Genomic DNA, 24635 nt, shown 5'->3' with positions numbered 1-24635 from the left:
GAGAGAGAGAGGGAGGGAGGGAGAGAGAGAGGGAGGAGAGCAGTCATGTGCCGGCTCGCTAATCTCTCCAGGAATATTGCGGATTTGGACGCGGCCATGGAGATACCCGCAGAGGAAGCCCCCGCTTTCACAGGGTGAAGGGCGCTTGGTGCAGGATCTGAAGCCCGTCTTTCTCTTCTCTTCCCTCTCCTCCCCTCCACTCGGGGCCATGGCTTGGCCGTGCATCAGCAGGGTGTGCTGCCTGTCCCGTTTCTGGAGCCAGCTGGACAAGTCCGACCTGTCGGTGCCGCTCACTGTGCAGAATTACTCCGAGGTGATCGAGCAAGAGGTGAGGTCTGTCACCCAGCAAGTGTCGGCGGTGGAAGAGAGCCTGGACAACAGCTCGCCGCTGGCCCCGGAGCACAGCGGGGCAGAGCCGGCGCCAGTGCCGGTGCAGGAGTCGGTGCAGGAGTCGGTGTCCAGGCACGACTTCAAGTCGTGGAGTGTGCGCAAGGAGGCCAGCTGCAAGCCCAAGCGGGAATACCACCCGTCGGGGGTCCCCTTCTCCAGCGACACCCAGTACAAACTCGACTTCAAGGCTTGGCCCATCCCCAAAAAGGAGAGTTACCCCTGGGTGAAAGCGGGGCAGGAACACCCCATCCCCAGCAGTGCCAGCGCACACACTCTGCACCCAGTGCCCACTGGCGAGCAGCAACCAGGAGAGGGGCAGCACAACCCCAGGGAACCCGCCCCAAAGCACACCCGGGAGGAGACCATCAGGCCCGCCGTAAAAACCACCTCCTACAGGTAGGTCAGTGTCTGGACCTCTGCCCACGACATGTCTCACTCCGGGCAGACGTGTGGACCATAAAGATGCTGCGCCGTCGTGAACCTCCCCATCCCTCCCCATCCCTCCCTCCCTCCCTCCCCATCTCAACCCCTCAATCTATATTCCCACGCACGTATCTTAAATAATACACTTGATACCTAGCTTAGGGTTGGATCTCCGTCTTGTGAAAGTCAATGACTTTCCAACTGAGCATTAATCAGAATTTGACATTTGCAGGATGGCTATGATTTGGGCTCCTTCCATTACAGATTAAAATGGACTTTTAAAAATTATCATTCATGATACCCAACGAGGGATTTACACAGTTGTTTTCTTCGGGTAGAGAGAAAAAAAAGACGTATGTGATAGTGTGCATGAGGATCATCACTGGGAGCTGGTCGTTCGCATTTTATACCTTCCCTGCACTGTATCAAAAGCCTCCTTGCAGTTTCTCGGTGTCCAGCTATGTTGTGGCATCCACATCATTGCTTTGTCCTATTTACTTCAAGTGCACAAATATGTATAAGTAGCCTTCATGTTTTAAAATTAAGGTATGGAGGAACCGAGCACTACAATTTTAAAAAAAACGTGCACTATTTTCAATGTTTCTCTTTCAATTAGTTAAAAAGAAATCTCCCAGTAAATGCTGCTTATTGTTCCACGGGCTTGCTCTGCTTGGCTGTCAGCTGCGGTAATAGATTCCCATTCCTTTATTGGGATAAATGGACAAGAGCAACTGACATTGAAATATGACGGCATTATTCTGGAGCTGTGCTTAAGAATCTTCATATTACAGCGGCACAGCATAATACTAATATGTTGGATTAGTTTAATGTGCCGATTAAACAGGATCTCGGAATAGTTTTAATTTTTTTTTAAAGAACACATCAAGGATATGCCTGCTTTCCATTTCATTATAATGGTGCACTGTTGATGCAATTCATGCATACAGGAGAACACTGGATAAATTCATGCTGAGTTTGAATGGCACATTGCCGACACTCCACTGACTGGCAGAGATGGGTTTTTTATTGTGATGCTGGGAAATGAGAGAGTCCATTTGTCCATCTATGTAATTATACTCCCTGTAACGTCTGGGCATTACACTTCCAAGTTCAAACACAAGTCATTCTGTCACACCAGTGCAGTCACGAATTTTTCAACTGGAGTTATCCTCGTCATTCTTATTTCTCTGTCATTTTCCCATACTTTTACATTTAAAGAACTGTCAAAAATGTACAGGTGTCTTTGTTTTATTCTGTTATTTTAGTTCTTTGTGATATTGTTTTATTCTTTTCCTCATTCTCTGCATGTGGTAAGGAAATTCCAATTTGGAATCTGCTCCTTTTCCAACCTAATGTCTCCCTAATGTGCACACCCTGATGGTGGTAATCCTGAGTCCAATCCAATTTACCAATTGGTACCAGTAGCGTTGTGGAAAAAAAAGCATGAAGGAGTGTTTGGAATCATTTGGGAAATTCTGCGGAATCAAATTATATTAGCTTCGAAATTATTGCATTATCTTAGTAGATTTTGACAATTAATCGACAGTACCAATCAACTGGATATCATAGTGTCCAAGGTGTTGGTTTGTATATATTACAAATCTTCTGTAAAATGATACATCTTTGTGGAATTTTTCCATCTGTGTACTAGAAAATTGCTTTTATATAACAGTCGTACTTAGAAGACCATCCAAGGCACATTATGAGAGCATAATGCACACAAAATCAAAGAAGGGATATTGGGCGGGGACTAAATGTTTGACGGTGAAGATGTGGGTTAAAAGTGTGTCTTTTGAAAGAATTCCCAAATAATGCTGCAATACCGAATGGGCTAGAGCAGAAGATGGACACATAACGCTGGAATAAATCAGCGGGTCAGGCAGCATCTCTGGAGAGAAGCAATAGGTGGCATTTCAGGTCGAGACCCGAAACGTCACTTATTCCTTTTCTCCTGAGATGCTGCCTGACCCGCTGAGTTACTCCAGCTTTTTGTGTCTTTCTTTGGTGTAAACCAGCATCTGCAATTCCTCCCTTCACAATGTTGGAGCAGATGTGGATTTTGAGTTTGTAAGATTGAAGGATAATAGGGTTCAAGACCTGCAAAGTTATGATGGAATTTAAATATAAAGATCTATTCGTGTCATTGGGAGATTAGAAACCAATGTATCTTAGTGAGTACAAGGGGGTGCTGCATTGTGGAGCCTAGGATGTAATAGCCAACATTTGGATGAGTTGACAGTAGAGGATGGAGGTCAGCCAAGGCTGCTCTGGATCAGTAACATCTGAAGGTCACAAACACATGGATAACATTCAGCAGCCGCTGGCGTAGGTTTGGGCAAAGACTGATTATGCTATGTGGATAAAAGAGAAATGGGTCCAAAGCACATTTAGTGATATTGAGGACGCTAAAACTGCAGCCTGGTGGTTCTTGCACGATGGCCAGGTGGTGAATTTGCAGATTTTCTTGTTGAAGTGAAAGACAATGGCTTCAATCCTTCCAGCATTGCTTAGCCAAGGAAATATTGGTCTTAATCTGACTGAATGTTGGGCAAGAATCTCATCACAGCTAGTGGAAGAGTTGACTAAGGTGGTGGAGAGAGAGAATTAGATGTTGTCAAATTTGCTGTGGTTTGTTCTGTGTATAGTTACACTGTCTCTACAACGCAAAGCACTATTGCGTTTGTGGAGATGCAAACTATTAGGAGTTGGAACGTCATGTTACAGTCATGCAAATTGTTGTTTAGACCACAGTTGGAGTATTGTGTACAGTTCTGGTCATCAGCCCCAGAGGAAGAATGGGATTAAGCTGGAGTGGGGGGCAAAGAAAATTCACTGGGATTTTGTCTGGACTGGAGGTTTTAAGTTACAAGGAGAGACTGTTCACCCTGGAATGAAAAAGAATGAGGTTAGAGGTTTATAAAATGATGACAGGCACGGATAGGATTGATAATCACAGCCTTTTTCCCAGGCTAGGGGAGTCTAAAACTAGGGAGTATATATTTAGTCTCAGGCTTCATTGATGCCGCCAAAGTAGAGATGGTTGAAACCATCAAGTTCCAAGGAATAAATACCGTCAGCAATTTGTCCTGGACTCGCCATATCAAATCTATGGCCAAGAAAGCATGCCATTGCCTCTACTTCCTTAGAAGGCTTCGGAAGTTCAACATGTCCCAAATAACCCTCACCGGCATCTACAGATGCGCTGTAGAAATCATGTTATCAGGATGCATCTCAGCCTGGTTTGGGAAAAACTCCTTTCATGACCACAAAAAAATTGCAGAGAGTTGTGGACATAGCCCTGACTATCGCACAAAACAGCCTGACTTCCATTGACTCCATCTACACTTCACGCTGCCTCTGCAAGGCCGGCAGCACAATCAAGGACCAGTCTCGCCCTGATCACTCCCTCTTCACTCCTCTCTGATCAGGGACGGGGTACAGAGGTTTGAAAACTCACACCTCCAGATTCAGGAACAGTTTCTCCCCAATTGGTATCAGGCACCTGAACAGTCCTCTCATTAGCTAAAGTGCAGATCTGACCTCATCTACCTCAGTGAATTCCTTTGAACTATCTTTAATCGGTCTTTATTGGACTTCAATGTTACATCTTTGCACTAGATGTTGCACCTTTATCCTTTATCTGTGCACTGTGGACGACTTGATTGTACTCATGTATAGTCTTTTCTTTGACTGTATTGCACGCTAACAACAGCATTGCAATGTGCCTCGCTCGGTACACATGACAATAATAACTTAAACAAAGAGAAGTATTTAAAGGGAACCTGAGAGTAGGTTTTTCTCACAGAGGTGGGGGTGTACGTAGAATGCGCTGACAGACAAGATGATAGATGTAGGAACAATTACAACGTTTACAAGACATTTGGGTAATCTATAGATACAAAAGGTTGAGAGATATATGGGCCAAATACAAGCAAATGGGATTATTTAGATAGGCATCTTGGTCAGCATGGATGAGTTGGGCCAAAGGGCATTTCCATGTTTTTCATTGTATTTTGGTACATGTGATAATAACAAAACAATATCATGCCGTATGTCTCTATGAATCTCTGGGTCTTGAATTGAAAGTATAAATATTGAAAGTGAAAACTGAATAGTAATTATGTGATGTGCTAAGGAATATTAGATATTCAAGAGTGATTATGTGGGAGTACGATCGAAAGATGAGTAGGAGTGAAACATTCGTGCAAAAATAATAGTATCACATTTAGTTAAATGTATTAGTGGTACCATGATGCAGCCTGCTGACTTATATAAGAAGGGTTGAAGGCAATCAACATCGGTGAAAGTTATGTTGTTTGGTAAAGGAATGGTTTTTAGTCAGAAGCTGAAGGAAGAAAAAGATATTGCAGGACACTATATATTACCAATAGTGGAGGAATGAAGGGCAGGTGTGACAATTCCTCTTGGTAAAAATCACGAATGCTGTCAACCTGTCGCTAATGATGCTGTTGATGACTGGTGTGTAACTGAGGAGTGAATTGATAGACACAAAATGCAGGTGCTGGGATATTGAGCAAAAAACAAACTTCTGGAGGAACTCAGCGGGTCAGGCAGCATCTCTGGACAGAATGGACTGATATTTTGGGTGGGACCTCTCTTCAGATTGATGGAATAGGGTGGAGAGCTGGAAAAGAGAGGTGGAGGTTGGGGGGGGGGGGGACATTTGATCGGTTGAGTTTTCTTTTGGAACAGAGGAGCAAAGAGGGGAATTAATTGAGGTTTTAAAAATTCTGAGGAGCCTGGATTGAGTACAAGACAGATCCTATTTCTCAGCTGAACAACTATGCAAAGAGGGCATGGATTTAAAGTTGTTGGCCGAAGGAATAAAGAGGAAATGAGGAACAATTGATGAACCCAAAGGATGGTAGGGGCCTGAAAGAGTGCTGGAGGAAACCTTCATTGCACTACTTGTATGTATACTTGAGGAGCTGTGACCTGCTGAACCACAGATCAAACGCACAAAGATGGATTTTCAACTGGCACAGACTTGAGCCAAATGGTCGTTTCCTCTGTTATAAATTATGCGATTCTCTATGAAAAGGGAGCTCTCATTGGAAATGGGAGTTGTAGTTTTGTATTCATTATCCAAGAGATAGTTTTTTGAAATAACAAATTGCTTTGGATGCCTGACCTTCAGTTGGACATTGATTCATTACAGGGGGGTTGGGAGAACACAGTCAGGATAATCTGGGACTTGGCCTGAATACAAATGAGTACACGAAGCGACAGGCAACCAGTTCTTGTTTCTATTGTCTGTTGTTTATTTTTCTCTTTGTTCCCTTTTCACTCTCTTTCTCTTGTCTCTGCAGTAAACTCTATGTTTTAAGATTCATTTCTCACAATCATATGCACACTGAATCTCTCTCACTACTCCCTGTCTATCTCTCCCTCTTCTAGCACGTACATACATATGGACCCTGCACATCTACACATGCATGCACATAAATGCTCCTTCTTTGTAAAGGGAGAAATTGATGCAAAATGTCTTCTGGTTTTGTAAATGTTAAAGAATAATTTGATTTGTTGCTCTATTTTCCAATATTTCTGGAGAGAATGCTGTTAGAAGTTCAGTTCCTAGTTACAGAATGTACAATTTACACTTAAATATTAAAACTACATTTGCATTTAAAATGGACCATTGAGCAAATATGCTGTCGCTTATTGCATTGCTGACAGATCCAGGTTCTGAAAAAAACTGTTTCATCATTTCAAATCGAGGGAAGCTATTGGAGTTCAGGATAAGATTCACTCGCATTTCAATGGGAATGGGATAATTAGGGACACAGAAATGAGGAACTGCAGATGCTGGTTTATAATAGAAAGGCACAATGTGCTGGAGTAACTCAGCAGGTCAGGCAGCATAGGTAATGCTTCAGGTCGGGACCCTTCTTCAGGCTGATTGGGGGGTGGGGGGGGGAACCAAAGCCTGGCTGGTAATAGGTTGATACAGGTGAGGGGGGTATTGATAGGCAGATGGTTGAGCAAAGGCTGGAGATGAAAGGACAATAGGTGTAAGACAAAAGGATTGAAGAGTTGTGAATCTAGAGGAAGGAATTTAGATGGAGGGGGAGGGTTTAAATAGATGCAAGTCCAGGTGGTGCACAGGGCCCCTCTCACCTTAAAGCTACATCCCCATGTATTTGATTTTTCTATCCTGGGAAAAGATTACCATATATTGCCATTGCTAACCTCTGTTATATTTTGTATTGATAGTTGGAGTAATGAAACACTATGTAAGTGTGACTCTTATGTGGGGCAGGGTGTGTTATCAGTACTGCCATCCATGGATCGGCAATGGGTAAGGTGCAGCAACAAAGCATCTGGGAATCACAACTCTTTGAAAGCCTAGTGCTATGTTATTGCATCATTGATCACTCTACATTCTATGTAAAGCAGGTTTGATGCTAAGATTCATGGATAGTGCAGGGGTCAGAGACCAGGTCATGTCAGTGATGCTGCACCATATTGTACTAAACCTAGTGCTGTGAGAGTTCCGACAAGGGGGCAGCAACTTGATCATTCATTTATTGGACTGGCAATCCAGGGAACCAAATCACGATGTGGAAATGCGAGCTTAACTTCAATCACACCAGCTGGAGAATTTTATGTAATGAACTGAATTTAAATTTGTAATAAAGTGCTCGTGGTGACCATGAAAGCACCACATTGTCATAAAAACTATTTGGTTCACAGACGTTCTTTAATGAATCAAGTCACTCAGTTATGTTAAATAGCAATTCTGAACAATAAAAGACGTACTCCAAAGACGTACTGGTATGTAGGTTAATTGGCTGGGTAAATGTAAAAATTGTCCCTAGTGGGTGTAGGATAGTGTTAATGTACGGGGATTGCTGGGCGGCACGGACTTGGAGGGCCGAAAAGGCCTGTTTCCGGCTGTATATATATGATATGATATGATAAAACTGGATGGATCACTCTGAATTTACCCAGGTACTAGGCATGATATGAGCCTACTGAGACTAGTAAACACTTTCTGCTAATTCTCACCTAATATCTATCTTCAGGTGATGTACCAATGCTCCCCCAAGTTGAACACCATTTGAAAGAAATATCAAAGATAAGAAGGACATAGAATATATTCTGAGGAGAGCAAAATGGTTTGATAGCATCACCAGGACTGGGCTGTCCCAAGTGCTGAAACACTTGGCAGTCTGGGTCTGTGAAAGAAGGTAAAAGAATTGGTATGTGGAGGGAAAGCTACTTAACTTCATCCTTGGGAATCTACCTGGCCACAGAACCATCATTGCTGGTTCTGTGACTACAGCCAGAGTGGAGATGAAGTTTCACCTTCATGTTGAGGACATGAGGGAGAAGTTTTAATGGAGGTGTGCGGGGATTTTTTTTTTGCACAGAGTACCGGGGGCCTGGAATGCATTACCAGGGGGTGGTGGTGGAGGCAGAAACAATAGGGGCATTTAAGAGGCGTTTTGATAGGCACATGGAAGTGCAGGGAATAGAGAGATAGGGATCATGAGGAGGCAGATGAGATCAGTTTAACTCAGCATCGTGTTTGGCACAAACATTCTGGGTGAGGCACCCGTTCCTGTGCTGTACTGTTCTATGTTCTGTGACACCATCCTCTGTTTGTGAAACCTGTCATTTCTTGCCAAACAGGGTCGATTTAGAGTAGGAATGTTGCTCTATCATCTGTTACATTGACATACAGCAGTTCGATGGGCAGGCGGAGAGCTTGTCAGGGGCAGCACCTGGTATACCTGTACCAGAAATGTGAACCTGGTAAAGTTATTACACAGGACTACTTGCAATAGACAGCAATACAATAGGAATCAGCAATGTCAGAAACACATGCTTCAATCATTATCGTCCTGATGTATCAGATCTCAAAAGGTGATGGACTATGAAATAAATAACTGGGGAAGAGGCTCCAAAAGGGCATCTCCTTTTTTCTCTGATAATTGAGCACAGTATGTGAGAGTAAACAACAAAGTTTAAACACTTCTAATAGTTTTCAACCAGAAGTCATTATAATACACGTGGCGGCGCCTAACGGCAGCGGCTGACTAGCAGTCTGTCCGTCTTTTTTTTGTTGTGTGTCGGTGTTGGGATGGTTTTTATATATATTTTTTTGGTTGTGTATGTGTGGGGGTGGGGGGGTGGTGGTGTGGGGGGGTGGGTGTGGGGGGGGACTTTTCTCTTCCTCACGGCGCGGGGTGCGGCTCGGCTGCGGGGCCTAACATCGCCCGCTGCGGCTCGGCCGCTGGACTTTACATCCCGGTGCGGCTTGGCCGCTGGACTTTACATCCCGGTGCGGCTTGGCCGCTGGACTTTACATCCCGGTGCGGCTTGGCCGCTGGACTTTACATCCCGGTGCGGCTTGGCCGCTGGACTTTACATCCCGGTGCGGCTTGGCCGCTGGACTTAACAGTGCCCGGTGCAGCTCGGCTGCGGGGCTTAACATCGCCCGGTGCAGCTCGGCTGCGGGGCTTAACATCGCCCGGTGCAGCTCGGCTGCGGGGCTTAACATCGCCCGGTGCAGCTCGACTGCGGGGCTTTTCATCGCTGGTGCGGCTCAACTGCGGACTTGACATCGCCCGGTGCGGCTCGACCACGGGACTTAGCTGCGCAAGGCTTGGTCGCGGGCCTTTCATCGCCCGGTTCGGCCGCGAGACGTTTCAGCGCCCGGTGCGGGGACTGTGCGGGTCGGTCGGGGATGAGCTGTCTGTCCGTGGGCGTGGGGAAGAGAGTGGAAGTTTTGTTGCCTCCATCACAGTGAGGGGGTGTTTGGAGTCACTGTGATGGACGTTTGTGTTGGGGTTATGTGTCTTGTGTTCTTTTTTTTTTTTTCTATGACTGCTATGTAGTTTCGTTCGGTACTTCGGTACCGAACGACAAATAAAGCTCTGTTATACCTGTTATACCTGTTATGTTATATGCTGGAATCATTCAATAGGTCAAGCAACTTCTGTGGAAAGGGAGCAGAGCTAACAGTTAATCTTTCCACAGATGCTGCCTGACCCGTGTTTCAGTTTCTGTTTCAGAATTCCAGCATCTGCTATTTATTGATTTTCATTCAGTGATAAGTCTAAACATTAGTTGGTTCTCCTCCCAAGATCGCCCCATGACAGGAGCCAGACTTCAGCAGTTCAGTTCGCTCCATATAATGCTGGATGCACCAAAAACAATAGAAATTTGCATCCAAACTGCTTAAGACTTTTTACCCCAGAGATTCTGTGCCTCTGGTCAAGTTGCTTCAGTTCAGCACAGGACTAGCATTTACCTGACAATGTGGGGAATTGGCACGGTGTGTCCAGTCCATAAAGTGGACAAATGCAAGCTGTGTCATTATTATAAACTGAGGAAGTCTCAACCCAAAACAACACCTGTCCATGTTCTCCAGAGATGTTGCTTGACCTGCTGAGTTACTCCAGTGCTTTGTAACCTTCTAAGTCGTTAATACCCCATCAGTCCTCAATCATGAGCAAAGTGATAGAGACTGTTGTGGACGATGCTCTGTTGTACTCTTACTCACCAATAAGTTACTCGCTGATGCTTGCTTTGGGTTCTACCAGGAACACTTTGCACCTGATCTGATTAAAGCCTTGATTAAAGTGTGGACAAAACAAATTCCAGAGCTGGAGAGAGTGTGAGTGGCGGTCCTTAATTTGACATAAACTTTGGCATCAATGTCTTGTATGGCATTCATTGCTCGACCAACATGAGATATCAAACAGATTAACAGATATTTCATTTCAGTCACTGTTTCCAGTACCTTGTATGCAAATAATGACCACAGAGGTCAGTTATCCTGATGAAGTTGGGAGAAAGCATTTGGAAAGCTGTCTGGGAAGAGCATTTGGAAATGAAATAATTCAGGAGAGCAGGGTTAGAAGAGAAAATAGTTCTGAGATAGATGCCAAGTCAAGATGATTGAGTGGCAGAGTGGATATTCTGGAGTCAAATGTGTACTTCTGCGCTCGTTCATTGTGTTTCTGCGGAATAAAAAACCTTGTGTGATCAATAACTATCATTATCACCGTCAGAATGGTACAATGCAAAGTCGTAATACATAGAAGGAAACGTCTTTCTGAGATTAGTGCAGGCTGTCAATGTCTAGCTTGCTTTCCGTGCTATCAAACATGTGTATGTTTATTGCAGGCTGGACGCAGTGAACTGCGTCTAGAAATGTCCTTTATATGGATGGGGAGAGTGGAAAAAGAAAATAAACTGTGGAGACTGCTATGATTGTGGAAACACGACTGCACACCTTGACAAAATAATGGGAAAGTAAAATGGCATTTAGAATGACTTCAGGATCACTATCCTGCTGCATAATCACAGATCATAAATAACTTGTGCGTGATGTGGAATAAAAATGTTCTATACTTGTACCTGGTTAGCGGGAAACAGCAGTGCTGGCTGAATGAAGGAAAACTGCATCCTGATGACAATGCACATCGTTGGATAGCTATTGCCCAGTATCTCCTACAGAAAACACAAAGCCCTGATCACCTTTAGTCATAAGCATGATGAAATACCAATAGGAAGTACTCTAGGGATTATTCGCTTGGAGGATTCAAAGCAGATAAATTCAGATGATTCCGTCCAATTGTTTGAATGAGATAAAGGCCTGACCTTCTGTATGGTTCCAGCATTTTCTATTTCTATTTCAGACTTCCCCATGTGCATTCTTTTCTGATTTTTCATTTGGTGAATGAGTATACAGATGTCGGTTCTCTTCATAAGATCTCCTGATCAGTGAAGCCAGACTACAGCCACCTTGATTCCCCCCATAAAATGTCAGAAAACAGCTGGATTGTACTAGATACATCAAAAACAGTAGGAACTGGCATCCAGGCAGCTGTGCTAACCGTCTTTGCTCAAATGGTTTTGAAATCTCCAAAAGCAAACTTAGAACGAATATTAGGGAAAATCTGTTTTACAGAAAGATGATTCTTGATGTATAGTAGTATCCCTGACTGAATCAGGGAGGCAAAATACCCCAAATCTCAAACATCTAGTGAATTTGCATTGGAAAGCTTTAAATTAATTTAATTTATAATTTAGCACACATTTCCCTTCACTTTGTTCAAATCGAATTTCCCTGTACCTTAGTTGGTACATGTGACAATAAACTGACCTTTGAACCTTTGAAACCTAAAACGAAGGCAGTTAAAAAATAAAGATTACATAGTAATATAATAGTATGTTTACAAATTTGGAGCCACATATTTACCCTTTACATCTCCTGCTGGAACCAGGCAACAAGTTGATGTACCATATAATATATTGATATAATCAATCGTATTGATATACAAATGGATCTTAGGGTCCAAGTCCGTAACTGCCTGAAAGTGGCAACACAAGTAGATAGAGTGGGAAAGAAAGCATATGCTATTCTTGCTTTCATAGGTTGAGGCATTGAGTAGAAGAGTCAGGGAGTCATGATACAGCTTTATAGGACTTTGGTCAGGCCGCATTTGGAGTATTGCATGCAGTTCTGGTCGCCCCATGACAGGAGGCTCTGGAAAGGGTGCAGAGGAGATTTACTAGAGTGATGCCTGGATTAAGGGGTATTAGCTACAGGGAGATGTTGGACACACTTGGATTGATTTCTCTGGAACGCCTGAAGTTAAGGAAAGACCTGATAGAATATAAAATTATGAGAAGCATAAATGGGGTAGATATCTTTTAGTTATCGTCAGAATCCTTTTTCCCCAGAATGAAAAAAATCAAATACTAGAGGGCAGAGCTTTAAGATGAGAGGAGTAAGGTGTAAAGGAGAGATGGAGGGCAAGGTTTTTTTTACACAGAGGATGGTGAGTGCCTGAAACCGGCTACCAGGTCTGCTGGTTGATAGGCATCTGGATATGCAGGGAATGGAAGGATTTCGGTTATATGGGTTAGATGCAGGTGGGTAAGTAATGGTCTGGGCATCATGTTCGGCACTCTAATGCGTTTCAGAGTTAGGGAGAGGCAAAGTATATAGGGATTTTACATGTTACATGTTTTAAGTTACATGTTTTAAAATTAAGGCTTTATGGGACTAGGAGCCAATGTACGTTAGCAAGAACAGGAGTGGGGTTGACCAGATTTTGGGTGAAAACATTTTGCATTTACCATTCCAGAGGATGGAAGAAAACTTACCCGACGGAACATAGGAATTGTAACAAAAATGTTGGTACGGGTGGCACAGTAGTAGAGTTGCTGCCTCAGAGCCAGAGACCCAGGTTTAATCCTCAACTCGTGTGCTGTCTGTATGGAGTTTGCACGTTCTCCCTGTGACCACGTGGGTTTTCTCCAGGTGCTCTGGTTTCCTCCCTCATTCCAAAGTCGTGCAGTTTTATAGGTTAATTGGCTTCTGTAAACCATCCCTAGTGTCTAGGATAAAACTAGTGTACTGGTGATCGTGGTTGGCACGGACTCGGTGGGCTGAAAGGCCTGCTTCCATGCTGTATCTCTAAGCTAAATATCGTCACAAGCCCGAGCCAGAGATGGGCAGCATTGCAGAAGCACATCGTAGCAGTGAAGGTGAAGATACAGGATCAAAATCTTTGCTCTGGATCAAATGAAGTTATGAACAAACTATTTTCTTTGTATCAAGGGAACAGGGTGGAATCTGAGGCTAATGATGTGGTTGGAGACTGCATGTTGTGCCTTTCTCCTTCTTTCTTAGAAAGAGATAAAATAATCTCCAGGGACAATATCATGCTCGGAACTGGGAATAACAGAAATCGATTAATTGGACCGTTGGGGATAAAGACGGATGTGAGTTTGCTGACTGTTGGCATTTGAAGGTAGCAGGCAGTGACACTGATATAAACTTACTCTTTGTTTCAGACAGGAGTTCCAGCCCTGGACTGGAGTTAAACTTGCCAAACCAGTGAAGGTAAGGCAGGTGTACTCTCCCCCAGGAGATAAGATTGTCCTCGAGAGCAGTTACCAGGCAGCTTTCACAGAGGATGCCTTCCGACGCAGTGAACCACTTCAGGTCGCAAGTAGCAAGTCTCAGAACCAAATAGCTTCAATGTCAGAGATGGGCAATGTAACAAAGACCGAGAGTTCAGTAAGTACATGTTAATCCATTTAATAAAGGATACTTTAATACCCTACAGTGCTACCACAGAATATATTTCTGGTTGTCTTCAATTTCAATTTTGCTGCAGTCTTTCAGTGGATTCTTGTTCTTAAGTTTAATAATTAAATTAAATACATGCAGTGTTGAAAACAGGTGATATTTATTCAGAGCGTGTTTTGCACTTTGCCACATTTTGTTTTCACTTGAAGTCTGCTGAGCTATAATACAGTGGCCCTTTCGCTCTCATTCTTTTGATATGGCCCAGTGGTTACATTGATATGGCCCAGTGGTTAAATTAAAATTGGCTTGATTATTTTTATAATTGTTTTTTTCCATTCAGTCTTGTTCTTGCCTTGTGATCTTGGGGTTGGTGCTTTACTGAGGGTTTACTGCCGCCTTTAAAGATTAACCTCCTGCTGAAACATTGCTGGTTGAGAAGGATTGGAGTGGCAATGTACAATGACTTGAAGTTTTGTGTCCTTAATTATTCAATATTCATAATCTTTGATGTCACCAACCTTCATGGTGTGAATGCCAAGACTGATTAGCGTCTAACCAGTATACAACCCAACCTAATTAACAGCAGGAACGAGAGCCAAGTATCTCGCACAAGAAAACGAAGAGCAGCTGGAGGAACTCAGTGAGCCAGACAGCATCTGTGGAGGGAAATGAACGGTTGTTACACTACATCTCAACTGAAAAAGTGGAGGGGCCATTGTAAAGAGGAATGAAAGGTGTGTGGGGCAAGAGATAGCAAGCGAGCGATGCATTGATTTTGGTTCAAGCAGTGGAATCTGATAGGAAAGGAAGGCAAAGAATGGAACTAACTGAGGAGGGGTGGCGGCAGATGGGAACAATAGAGGGAGGGAAGGGGTGCGCAGCAACAGGTTGATGGGGATCCAGTGGGGGGAGTGTGTAGGGGAGGGAGGAAAGAAATAAGGTAACAGAGGCTGGAGATTACGGTAAGAAGAAGGAGTGGGAAGACCAAGGCAGATACAAGGATAAAGGGGGTTGTTACATGAAATTGAAGAATTCATTGTTCATGCTGTTGGATTGCAAACTACACAGGCAGAATATGATGTGTTCTTCCGCTAAAAGAAGTGGCGGGAGAGGTTGGCGGCATGGGAAGAGTGGTCACTAGCCGGCCTCACAGACTCAGTGAGTGAGTGATGAGTCTGCACAGCTGTCCCAGCTGCCGGCTTGGCCCATCTCCCGATTGTTGTGGCTCAGTGGAGTGGGTGGGGATGGCGGACGGGGGAGTGAGGCGGGGTGGGGAGAGAAGGCAGAGGATACCTGCAGCCTGCAGCAGCTGGCAAATCAACCCACTGGTCTCCCAAATACTCGTTTGTCTACACAAGGTGTCCAAAAGTCAAGTGTTTGTAAGTTGGAGAGGACCTGTACTGTGGTGAAATGTCCCAAGCATCCTCACAGGATTGTTTTCAAATAGTATTTGGCAGATGGAAACGTTAGCAAAGATGGTTAGAGAGAGGTTTTAGGAGATGTTGTCAAAAAGAAGAATGCAGAAGGGAACTCAAAACTTTAGCAAAGGCATTCCAGAACTGAAGGTCTAAATAGCTTCATACTAAATAGTAGAGAGATTACAACAAGGAAATATATGTAAGAGACCAGAATTGGAGGAGCATAAGATCTCTAGAAGATGGAATAGATTTACAGAAATAGTCAGGAGAAGGGCCATGGAGCAATTTGATATATATATATATTTTTTAATTGAGGTGTTTTTGGACATGGACCATTGTTGGTCAATGGGCACAGGGTTGATGCGTTAATTGGCAGTGCGAGATACACATAGACAAGGGTCGGCAGAGCATCTGTTTATAAAGAGTAGACGATGGGAGGCTAACCAGGTGAGGTATGGAACAATCAAGTCAGTAGTGAAAGCAGGGAGGAGGCGATGTCTGATCGCAGATGGTTGCAGCTGATGATGTATTTTCATTCCCTGGACCATCCAATGCTCAGAAATTAATTGGGAAATCACAGATTCGCTGCTGTGTGCGATTCGCTAAAGCGGCACTGCATTAACTGCAGTGCTTTGCATTTTTGTGTTGGAGAAGAGTAATGTTGGTAGTATGTGATGAGGCCCTGCCTCTAGATGACATTATCACCCGTTGTTCCAAATTTCCAGCCACAGTAGCCTAATGTGTCCGAGTATGAAGAAGGATCATGATCCAAAACATCACCTATCCTTTTTCTCCAGAGATGCTGCCTGACCCGCTGATTTGCTTGATGGACAGGGGAATGAAAAACAGTTGGATAACAGCAATTGGGAATCTGTGACCTCCCTGAATATTGGGGGCATTGTCATACTCCTTCCCACTTATATTTTAGTACTGAAAGAAATTGCGGAAATTGCTTGGGGAATTAAGATTAATCAATTTATCTTTCCCTTCAGTATTTGATTTAAGAGAGAGGAATAAAAATGAACAAAGGAAATGGAACAATCTGAATTTGTCATAAAAGCAGAACATTCTGGAATTATTCAGCAGATCAAACAGCATCTTAATTTAGAGAGATACTGCATGGAAACAGGTCCTTCGGCCCACCGAGTACACGGCAACCATTAATCACCCGTCAACAGTTATTCATTGTTATCCCACTATTGCATCAAATCCCTACACACTTGGGGCAATTTACCAAGGCCAATTAATCCACAAACCTGCACGTCTTTGGGGTGTGGAAGGAAATCGGGGCACCCAGAGGAAATCCACACAGTCACAGGGAGAACGTGCAAACTCCACACAGACAGCACCCGAGATCAGGATCTGCATCACTATGCTGCCCTTTAGTTTAGAGATAGTGAAAACAGGCCCTTCGGCCCACCGAGTCTGCACCGACCAGTGATCCCCGCACATTAACACTACCCTACACACACGAGGGACAATTTATAGCAAGCCAGTTAACCTACAAACCTATACACCTTTGGAATGCGGGAGGAAACCGAAGATCTTGGAGAAAACCCACAGGGTCACAGGGAGAACATATTGTACAGACAGCACCCATAGTCAGGATCGAACCCAGGTCTCTGGCACTGCAAGAGCTGTAAGGCAGCAACTCTACCACTGCGCCACCATGCCGCTCTTCTGTGGAGAAATAAATATTTACCATTTCAGATCAATAACTGCTGGCTCTGCTTCATTCTCCACTGATGCTGCCTGATCCGCTGAGTGTTTCCAGCATTTTGTGCTTTTATTTTAGAATTCATGCATGTTTTTTTTAAAATTCACAATTAAAAGCAACATTTCAAAACTGCTGATGAACAAATTATGCCTGAAGTAATGAGCTGCCGTAAAATTGTTGAGATTTCAGGTCGGAGAGGTTGATTGACAAAGGTTTAATACACAGCTAAAAAAAGGTTTCTGCAGTCCTTATTACCAGATTGAACTTTTCAGTGGGGAATTAAAATGCAAATATAACAAGTTTTAAATATAATGGCAAGGCTCAGAGAGAATCACTGTCAGTGCAAAGTAAATAGGGCAGTGCTAATGAATGATAACGGTCTAGACATTGGCAAAACACTATCTCTCAAGGATTTGCTGTGCAAATTTTCTCTAGTGTGTAGAACCTGAAAAGTTACCTATCCATGTTCTCCTGCGATGCTTCTTGACCCACTGAGCTACTCCAGCACTTGGTGCCTTTTTTTGTAAACCAGCATCTGCAATTCCTTGTCTCTCATTTTGATAACTTTGTTTTTTTTCCCCCCAGAAAGATCAGTGATCATTGTATCCTGTGATACAATGTCAGTCTGAAGAAGGGTCTCGACCCGAAACGTCGTCCATTCCTTCTCTCCTGAGATGCTGCCTGACCTGCTGAGTTACTCCAGCATTTTGTGAATAAATACCTTCGATTTGTACCAGCATCTGCAGTTATTTTCTTACATTGTATCCTGTGAGCTCATTTTAAACAACTTTTAGGACACAGTGAATTTGTGTTTCTTTACAATTATTTTAGCAGAAGGTTTTCTAATTTTGGTAGTTAATGATATTAACCAGTGCAGGAAGTTGCTGACTATTGAAAGTTTGCTGAATGCCCAGTTTGGGCTTTGCAGTGATCTCCTAGTGATCAGAGATACTCACAGAGGAATCAACTGATTTGTGATGCTAAGAACTTAAAGGTTACTTCTCGGTCACATTTTATACATGTGCCCTTGAGAAAAGTGTCAGGGAGCATTGTGTAATGGCAGTGTGCAAAATACAAGTGCTTGATGAGGTAACCATGGTAACGGCTGCCTGCATTATCAGCAAGAGGCAGCTCCTTACGGGTGGGGAGATGAGGACGCAGCATGACTGGAAGGAACCTTTAAACTCCACTTCTCAAATGATACATCATCCCAAAGGAAATGGTTGCTTCAGAATGTACAATCTCACGCTGCAAATATCGGTGAGCAGGATGCCTAAAACTCTCAGCAACCAGCAACCTCACCACTTCTTTAGATGACAGGCTTTGCATCTCTCAGCACTTCCAAACCAGCTAATGAACTGACCTGGCAGCAGGATCTGGGTGTCCCTTGCAGTCGGAAACAGGTGAATTGATCATAGGGAACAAGGAGATGGCGGACCAATTGAACAAATACTTTGGTTCTGTCTTCACTAAGGAAGACATAAACCGTCTGCCGGAAATAGCGGGGGACCGGGGGTCTAAAGAGATGGAGGAACTGAGGGAAATCCAGGTTAGTCGGGAAGTGGTGTTAGGTAAATTAAATGGATTAAAGGCGGATAAATCCCCAGGGCCAGATAGGCTGCATCCCAGAGTGCTTAAGGAAGTAGCCTCAGAAATAGTGGATGCATTAGTGATAATTTTTCAAAACTCTTTAGATTCTGGAGTAGTTCCTGAGGACTGGAGGGTAGCTAATGTAATCCCACTTTTTAAAAAGGGAGGGAGAGAGAAAACGGGGAATTATAGACCAGTTAGCCTAACATCGGTAGTGGGGAAAATGCTAGAGTCAGTTATTAAAGATGTGATAGCATTACATTTGGAAAGTGGTGAAATCATCGGACAAAGTCAGCATGGATTTACCAAAGGCAAATCATGTCTGACGAATCTTATAGAATTTTTCGAGGATGTAACTAGTAGAGTGGATAAGGGAGAACCAGTCGATGTGTTATATCTGGACTTTCAGAAGGCCTTCGACAAGGTCCCACATAGGAGATTGGTGTACAAACTTAAAGCACACGGTATTGAGGGTTCAGTGTTGAGGTGGATAGAAAATTGGTTGGCGGACAGGAAGCAAAGAGTAGGAATAAACGGGTCCTTTTCGGAATGGCAGGCAGTGACTAGTGGGGTACCGCAAGGCTCAGTGCTGGGACCCCAGTTATTTACAGTGTATATTAATGATTTGGACGAGGGAATTGAATGCAACATCTCTAAGTTTGCGGATGACACGAAGCTGGGTGGCAGTGTTAGCTGCGAGGAGGATGCTAGGAGGCTGCAGAGTGACTTGGATAGATTAGGCGAGTGGGCAAATGCATGGCAGATGCAATATAATGTGGATAAATGTGAGGTTATCCACTTTGGCGGCAAGAACAGGAAAGCAGAGTATTACCTGAATGGTGACCGATTGGGAGAAGGGGAGATGCAACGTGACCTGGGTGTCATGGTGCACCAGTCATTGAAAGCAAGCATGCAGGTGCAGCAGGCAGTGAAGAAAGCGAATGGTATGTTGGCATTCATAGCAAGAGGATTTGAGTTTAGGAGCAGGGAGGTTCTGCTGCAGTTGTACAGGGCCTTGGTGAGACCGCACCTGGAGTATTGTGTGCAGTTTTGGTCTCCTAACCTGAGGAAAGATGTTCTTGCCTTAGAGGGAGTACAGAGAAGGTTCACCAGATTGATCCCTGGGATGGCGGGACTTACATATGAGGAAAGACTAGATAGACTGGGCTTGTACTCGCTGGAATTTAGAAGACTGAGGGGGGATCTTATAGAAACATATAAAATTCTTAAGGGGTTGGAGAGGCTAGATGCGGGAAGATTGTTCCCGATGTTGGGGGAGTCCAGAACCAGGGGTCACAGCTTAAGGATAAGGGGGAAGTCTTTTAGGACCGAGATGAGAAAACATTTCTTCACACAGAGAGTGGTGAGTCTGTGGAATTCTCTGCCACAGAAGGTAGTTGAGGCCAGTTCATTGGCTATATTTAAGAGGGAGTTAGATGTGGCACTTTTTGCTAAAGGAATCAGGGGCTATGGAGAGAAGGCAGGTACAGGCTACTGAGCTGAATGATCAGCCATGATCATATTGAATGGCGGTGCAGGCTCGAAGGGCCGAATGGCCTACTCCTGCACCTATTTTCTATGTTTCTATGTTTCTAAACTTTTCAAACGCTCAACCGTGCAAATTGTACAGTCGGCTCTCCAATCAATAGTTCTGTTGGTAGACATAAAATGCTGGAGTAACTCAGCGGGACAGGCAGCATCTCTGGAGTGAAGGAATGGATGACGTTTCGGGTCAAAACCCTTCTTCAGACTGATGTTAGGGGAGTGGGTGGGACAGAGATCGAATGTAGTCGGAGACAGTAAGACTGGTGGGAAAACTGGGAAGGGGAGGGGATGGAGAGAGAGGGAAAGCAAAGGCTATTTGAAGTTAGAGAAGTCAATCTTCATACCGCTGGTGTGTAAGCTACCCAAGCGAAATATGAGGTGCTGTTCCTCCAATTTGTGCTTGGCCTCACTCTGACAATGGAGGAGACCCAGGTCAGGAAGGTCAGACTGGGAATGGGAGGGGGAGTTAAAGTGCTGAGCAACCAGGAGATCAGGCAGGTTAAGGCAGACTGAGCGGAGGTGTTCAGCGAAACGATCGCCGAGCCTCTACTTGGTCTCGCCATTATACAGGAGTTGACAACTGGAACAGCGGATACAGTAGATGAGGTTGGAGGAGGTGCAAGTGAACCTCTGCCTCACCTGAAAAGACTGTCGAGGTCCTTGGATGGTCAAGGGGGGAGGTACAAGGTGTTGCATCTCCTCGTGATGAGAAGCACCAGTATAACAGGGTCTCCAGGACATAGAGGCTTAATGATAACATTTCAGGGCATTTCTTTCAGTTGGGTTTCCAGCGAGTGTTTTACCTCCTGCCCACACCACTAACCACTGCATTGCAAGGCCTCCACAAGGAAGCCAGCAGTGGCATGAATGTTGAAGACTATGGAAGCAGTGACCTTGAGGAATGGAAAATGGACTATTAGTTCACAATTTCCATTTCAAAATCAGCTCATCTCCCGCCCTTTGGTAAGAAGTGGACGAACGAGTTAATAATACGGCTGCACTTCCAACCCGTGAGGTTCTGGGTGGCTGTTTGCTTGGGTGTAAAATATCCCAAGAAGATTATTTTCCCATAGAGAGGGCAAATAGTTATCCGTCATCCTCCACAACACATGCACATTAGAGTAGAAACAAGGAACTGCAGATGCTGGTTTATACCAAAGATAGACACAAAGTGCTGGAGTAACTCAGGCAGCATCCCTCTAGAATAAGGATGGGTGACTAGTTCACAAGTTATGAGTAGAATTAGCCATTTGGCCCTTCGAGTCTACTCCATTAATCATGGCTGATCTCTGCCTCCTAATCCATTTTTCCTGCCTTCTCCCCATAACCCTTGACACCCATTCTTATCAAGAATTTGTCTATCTCTGCCTTAAACATATCCACCGACATTTCAGATTAAGACCCTTCTACAGTTGAAAGAAGGGTCCCAGACCAAAACATCATCCATCCTTTTCTTCCAGAGATGCTGCCTGACCAGCTAACTTACTCCAGGACTTTGTGTCGACCCATGTGGGTTATCTGGTAATATGCTGTCTTGCACTTCAAGCTGTGTTGTTAGGGTGGCACAATGGCTCAGCTGTAGAGTCGTTGCCTTACAGCACCAGAGACCTGGGTTCAATCCTGAGTACAGGTGCCATCTGAACGGAGTTAGTACGTTCTCCCTGTAACCACGTGGGTATTCCCCGGGTGTTCCGGCTTCCTCCCACATTTCAAAGAAAGGCAGGTTCGTAGGTCACCCGTTCCTTCTCTCCAGAGATGTTGCCTGTCCCGCTGAGTTACTCCAGCATTTTGTGTCTATCTTTGATTTAAACTCGCTCTGCAGTTCTATTGTACACAGGTTTGTAGGTTAATTGACTTCTTTAAATTGTCCCAGTGTCGGATCGAACTACTGTAAGGGTGAAGGTATACGTGGCACAGAGACGGTGGGCTGAAAGCCCCATTTCCACGCTGCACCTCAAAACTAGACTAAAGATTGGTCATTGCCTATCAAGCAGCAGTGGCCATACTTCATGGTGATTTGTTGACTGCACCTTGTTTTGGTGTGGAACTACTGCAAACTACTTCCCTTGCTTTCCTTAACTCTTTCTGATTTATTCAAAAGGAACAAGTGGTGAAGACAAAGTTATCGCCATCATCAAATTCCTCGGCAGTGTTTCAGACCCGCTCCCGTGTGCTGAACATATAAACCCTGTCACAGCTTCCCCTTCGAAGGAACCGGTCCCAGTGCCGACGTCGCCCCGGACTCACGGCAGCTGCATTCAATCTGCCAAAACAAACTATGCAAAATAAGCCCCGGAGCAGAGGAACGGCCGGCATTTGAAGTGACCCTCGGCAGGATGTGTGTCTTCAGTTGCCTGATAAATACTTGTCATTGTACAGTAATTGATAAAATGATCGAGACTCAAGCAAACCCTGTTTAATGTGTGTACGTCTCATCTGCATGTTGTGTAAGGATAGCTTGGCTGATTGCACACTGAGACCTGGACAACAAGCAATAGGTCAGCCAATAAAAGCTGAGAGAAAATGAACATCTTTGTGAGTTTTTCTACGCCTGCTGCTGGTACAGATGCCAGGAGCTATTCCTTTATTTATACCCGGTGGGGGAACCTTCCAAATTACCATTCATTAAACAGAAGCAAAACACACGCACACCCATAACAGTCATCACTAATATCACAATATCACCACAGCAACATCTTCGCTCCAAGGACTGTACCAGCTCATCCAATATCTTTTCTAAACCAATTTGGAATGGGTAACAAATATTGATCTTGTATGGCGTACTCTAACTCCATAATCGTAGAATTGTTGACCCACAGAAGGAAGCCGTTAGAAACCAGATTGGTTTACACAGATCAATCTATTCATCCCGTCTGAAGTTCAGTCTGAAGAAGGGTCTCGACCCGAAACGTCACCCATTCCTTCTCTCCTGAGATGCTGCCTGACCTGCTGAGTTACTCCAGCATTTTGTAAATAAATACCTTCGACTTGTACCAGCATCTGCAGTTATTTTCTTATATTATATATATCCAATCTATTCATCCCCGCTCATCTGCTCTCTTCTCTTCACTCTGCAAGTTATTTGCCAGTGTCTGTTTAGTTTACTTTTGAAAGCCCTTAATGGCCGTTCATACCCCCTTTACAGATGGTCAGTGCCTGATCATAATCACTCTCTGCATTATACAAATATTTCTCAGGTCTCCATGTTTCTTTTGCCCTTCATGTGGATCCCTGAACCATCTGCTAGTGGGACGACCTTCCCCTCCATTTGACCTGATGTTTCCTCTCAGCACCTCAGTGCTCCAAGAACACCAGCTTCTCCAATCCAGCCTCACAGATGAGACCAGCCATCCCTGGAAACCTCTTCTGTATCCTCTCGGATTTTCCGATCCTTTTGGATTCTTTCCTACCAGCTAGCCTGGCATCACGTTCAAGGAGGGAGTTTACAAAGCCAGTGCAAGGTAAGGAAAAGTGATTTGTTTTTGTTTTCCTACCAGCAGGCCTGGCGTCGTGGAGCAGAATTTAAAAGGGTGCCAGCTGTGGTTGGAGTGGCCATGTTGCTGAAAGCTGTTTGAGGTTGAAATGCTGAGCTTGAGGTCGAAGTTCAGGGGCTTTGACGAGGGAGGTGGTGGCACATCGAGGTAAGTTATATATTTAAAAACCAGTAGAAGTTCGAGGGATAGGAAATGCAGTCAGCAGAGAGGTGCACTCCTCCTGTGAAGTTTAAAGTTTACTAGACCAAGTGGACCCGTTGAGCCCAAACCTCTCCTGCATTGGTGCAGCACCCTTTCTTCCCCCTCCCCCATCCCTCTCCCCCTCCCATTCCCCTTCCCCCACTCCCTCCTCCCCATCCCTCCCTCCCCCCTCCCTAGGAGATAGATTTAAACTTTAAAATGTGAATAACTTTAAAAATATAACACCGATTTCAATGAAACTTCTTCCATTAGCACCAAAGGGACGACGGTGAGTAAGGTGGGCCTAATATTGTCGCGCTCTCGTGTACTGTTTTGGCTGTAGTTCAGGAACAAACAAACAAGAGTTTTAGCATATAGATTGGCACATGCACCAGCACGGTGAGCCAAAGGTGCTATGAGAAATCACAGGCACATAGACTAAAGGCAACAGGCACAAAAAAACAAATTCTACATAAATTACAAACAAAATTCTAAACGAAAGAAGACTGTGCAAAAAAAGATATTACTGCAAAAATATATTTAGGAAAGAGATAACGTCCATTTTCTTGTAAGAGGAGAGTCGTGGTTTTCCGTTGTTGAGGTAGGGTTAGGGTTAGGGTTGTGTGAGTTGCTTCAAAAGTAGCTGTTACTGAAGCAGAAGGTGGGGCACTTCAGGGTTCTGTACCTCCTGCTCCGATGGTGTGTTTGTGTAAGGTATGTCAGCCCTGTAGTGGTTGCACATAGACAATGATAATTCTCGATTTAAAGGACCTGTTCCTGTTCCAAATTTGTCGCAAAAT

At 44.3% G+C, this 24635-nt stretch overlaps 1 protein-coding gene across 2 annotated transcripts; it reads left to right on the top strand.

Annotated features, from left to right (window-relative positions):
* On the top strand, nucleotides 1–22685 carry map6d1 (MAP6 domain containing 1). Of its 2 annotated transcripts, none has more exons than XM_078409963.1 (3): nucleotides 1–786; nucleotides 13654–13879; nucleotides 17612–17763. In XM_078409963.1, exons 1-3 carry the CDS (start codon nucleotides 209–211, stop codon nucleotides 17621–17623), a joined length of 816 nt encoding a protein of 271 aa, XP_078266089.1. In that variant the 5' UTR covers nucleotides 1–208; the 3' UTR covers nucleotides 17624–17763. The 2 variants fall into 2 exon arrangements, with proteins under 2 accessions (XP_078266089.1, XP_078266088.1); XM_078409962.1 differs by lacking the exon at nucleotides 17612–17763 and adding an exon at nucleotides 22263–22685 and having other exon boundaries at nucleotides 2–786.
* Nucleotides 22686–24635: the final 1950 nt, after the last annotated feature.

The sequence above is a fragment of the Rhinoraja longicauda genome, chromosome 13 (assembly GCF_053455715.1).
Source record: "Rhinoraja longicauda isolate Sanriku21f chromosome 13, sRhiLon1.1, whole genome shotgun sequence".
In the NCBI taxonomy this organism is placed as follows: domain Eukaryota; kingdom Metazoa; phylum Chordata; class Chondrichthyes; order Rajiformes; family Arhynchobatidae; genus Rhinoraja; species Rhinoraja longicauda.
Note: the sequence above shows the minus strand (reverse complement) of the source record. Positions and strands in the feature narration are given on the sequence as shown.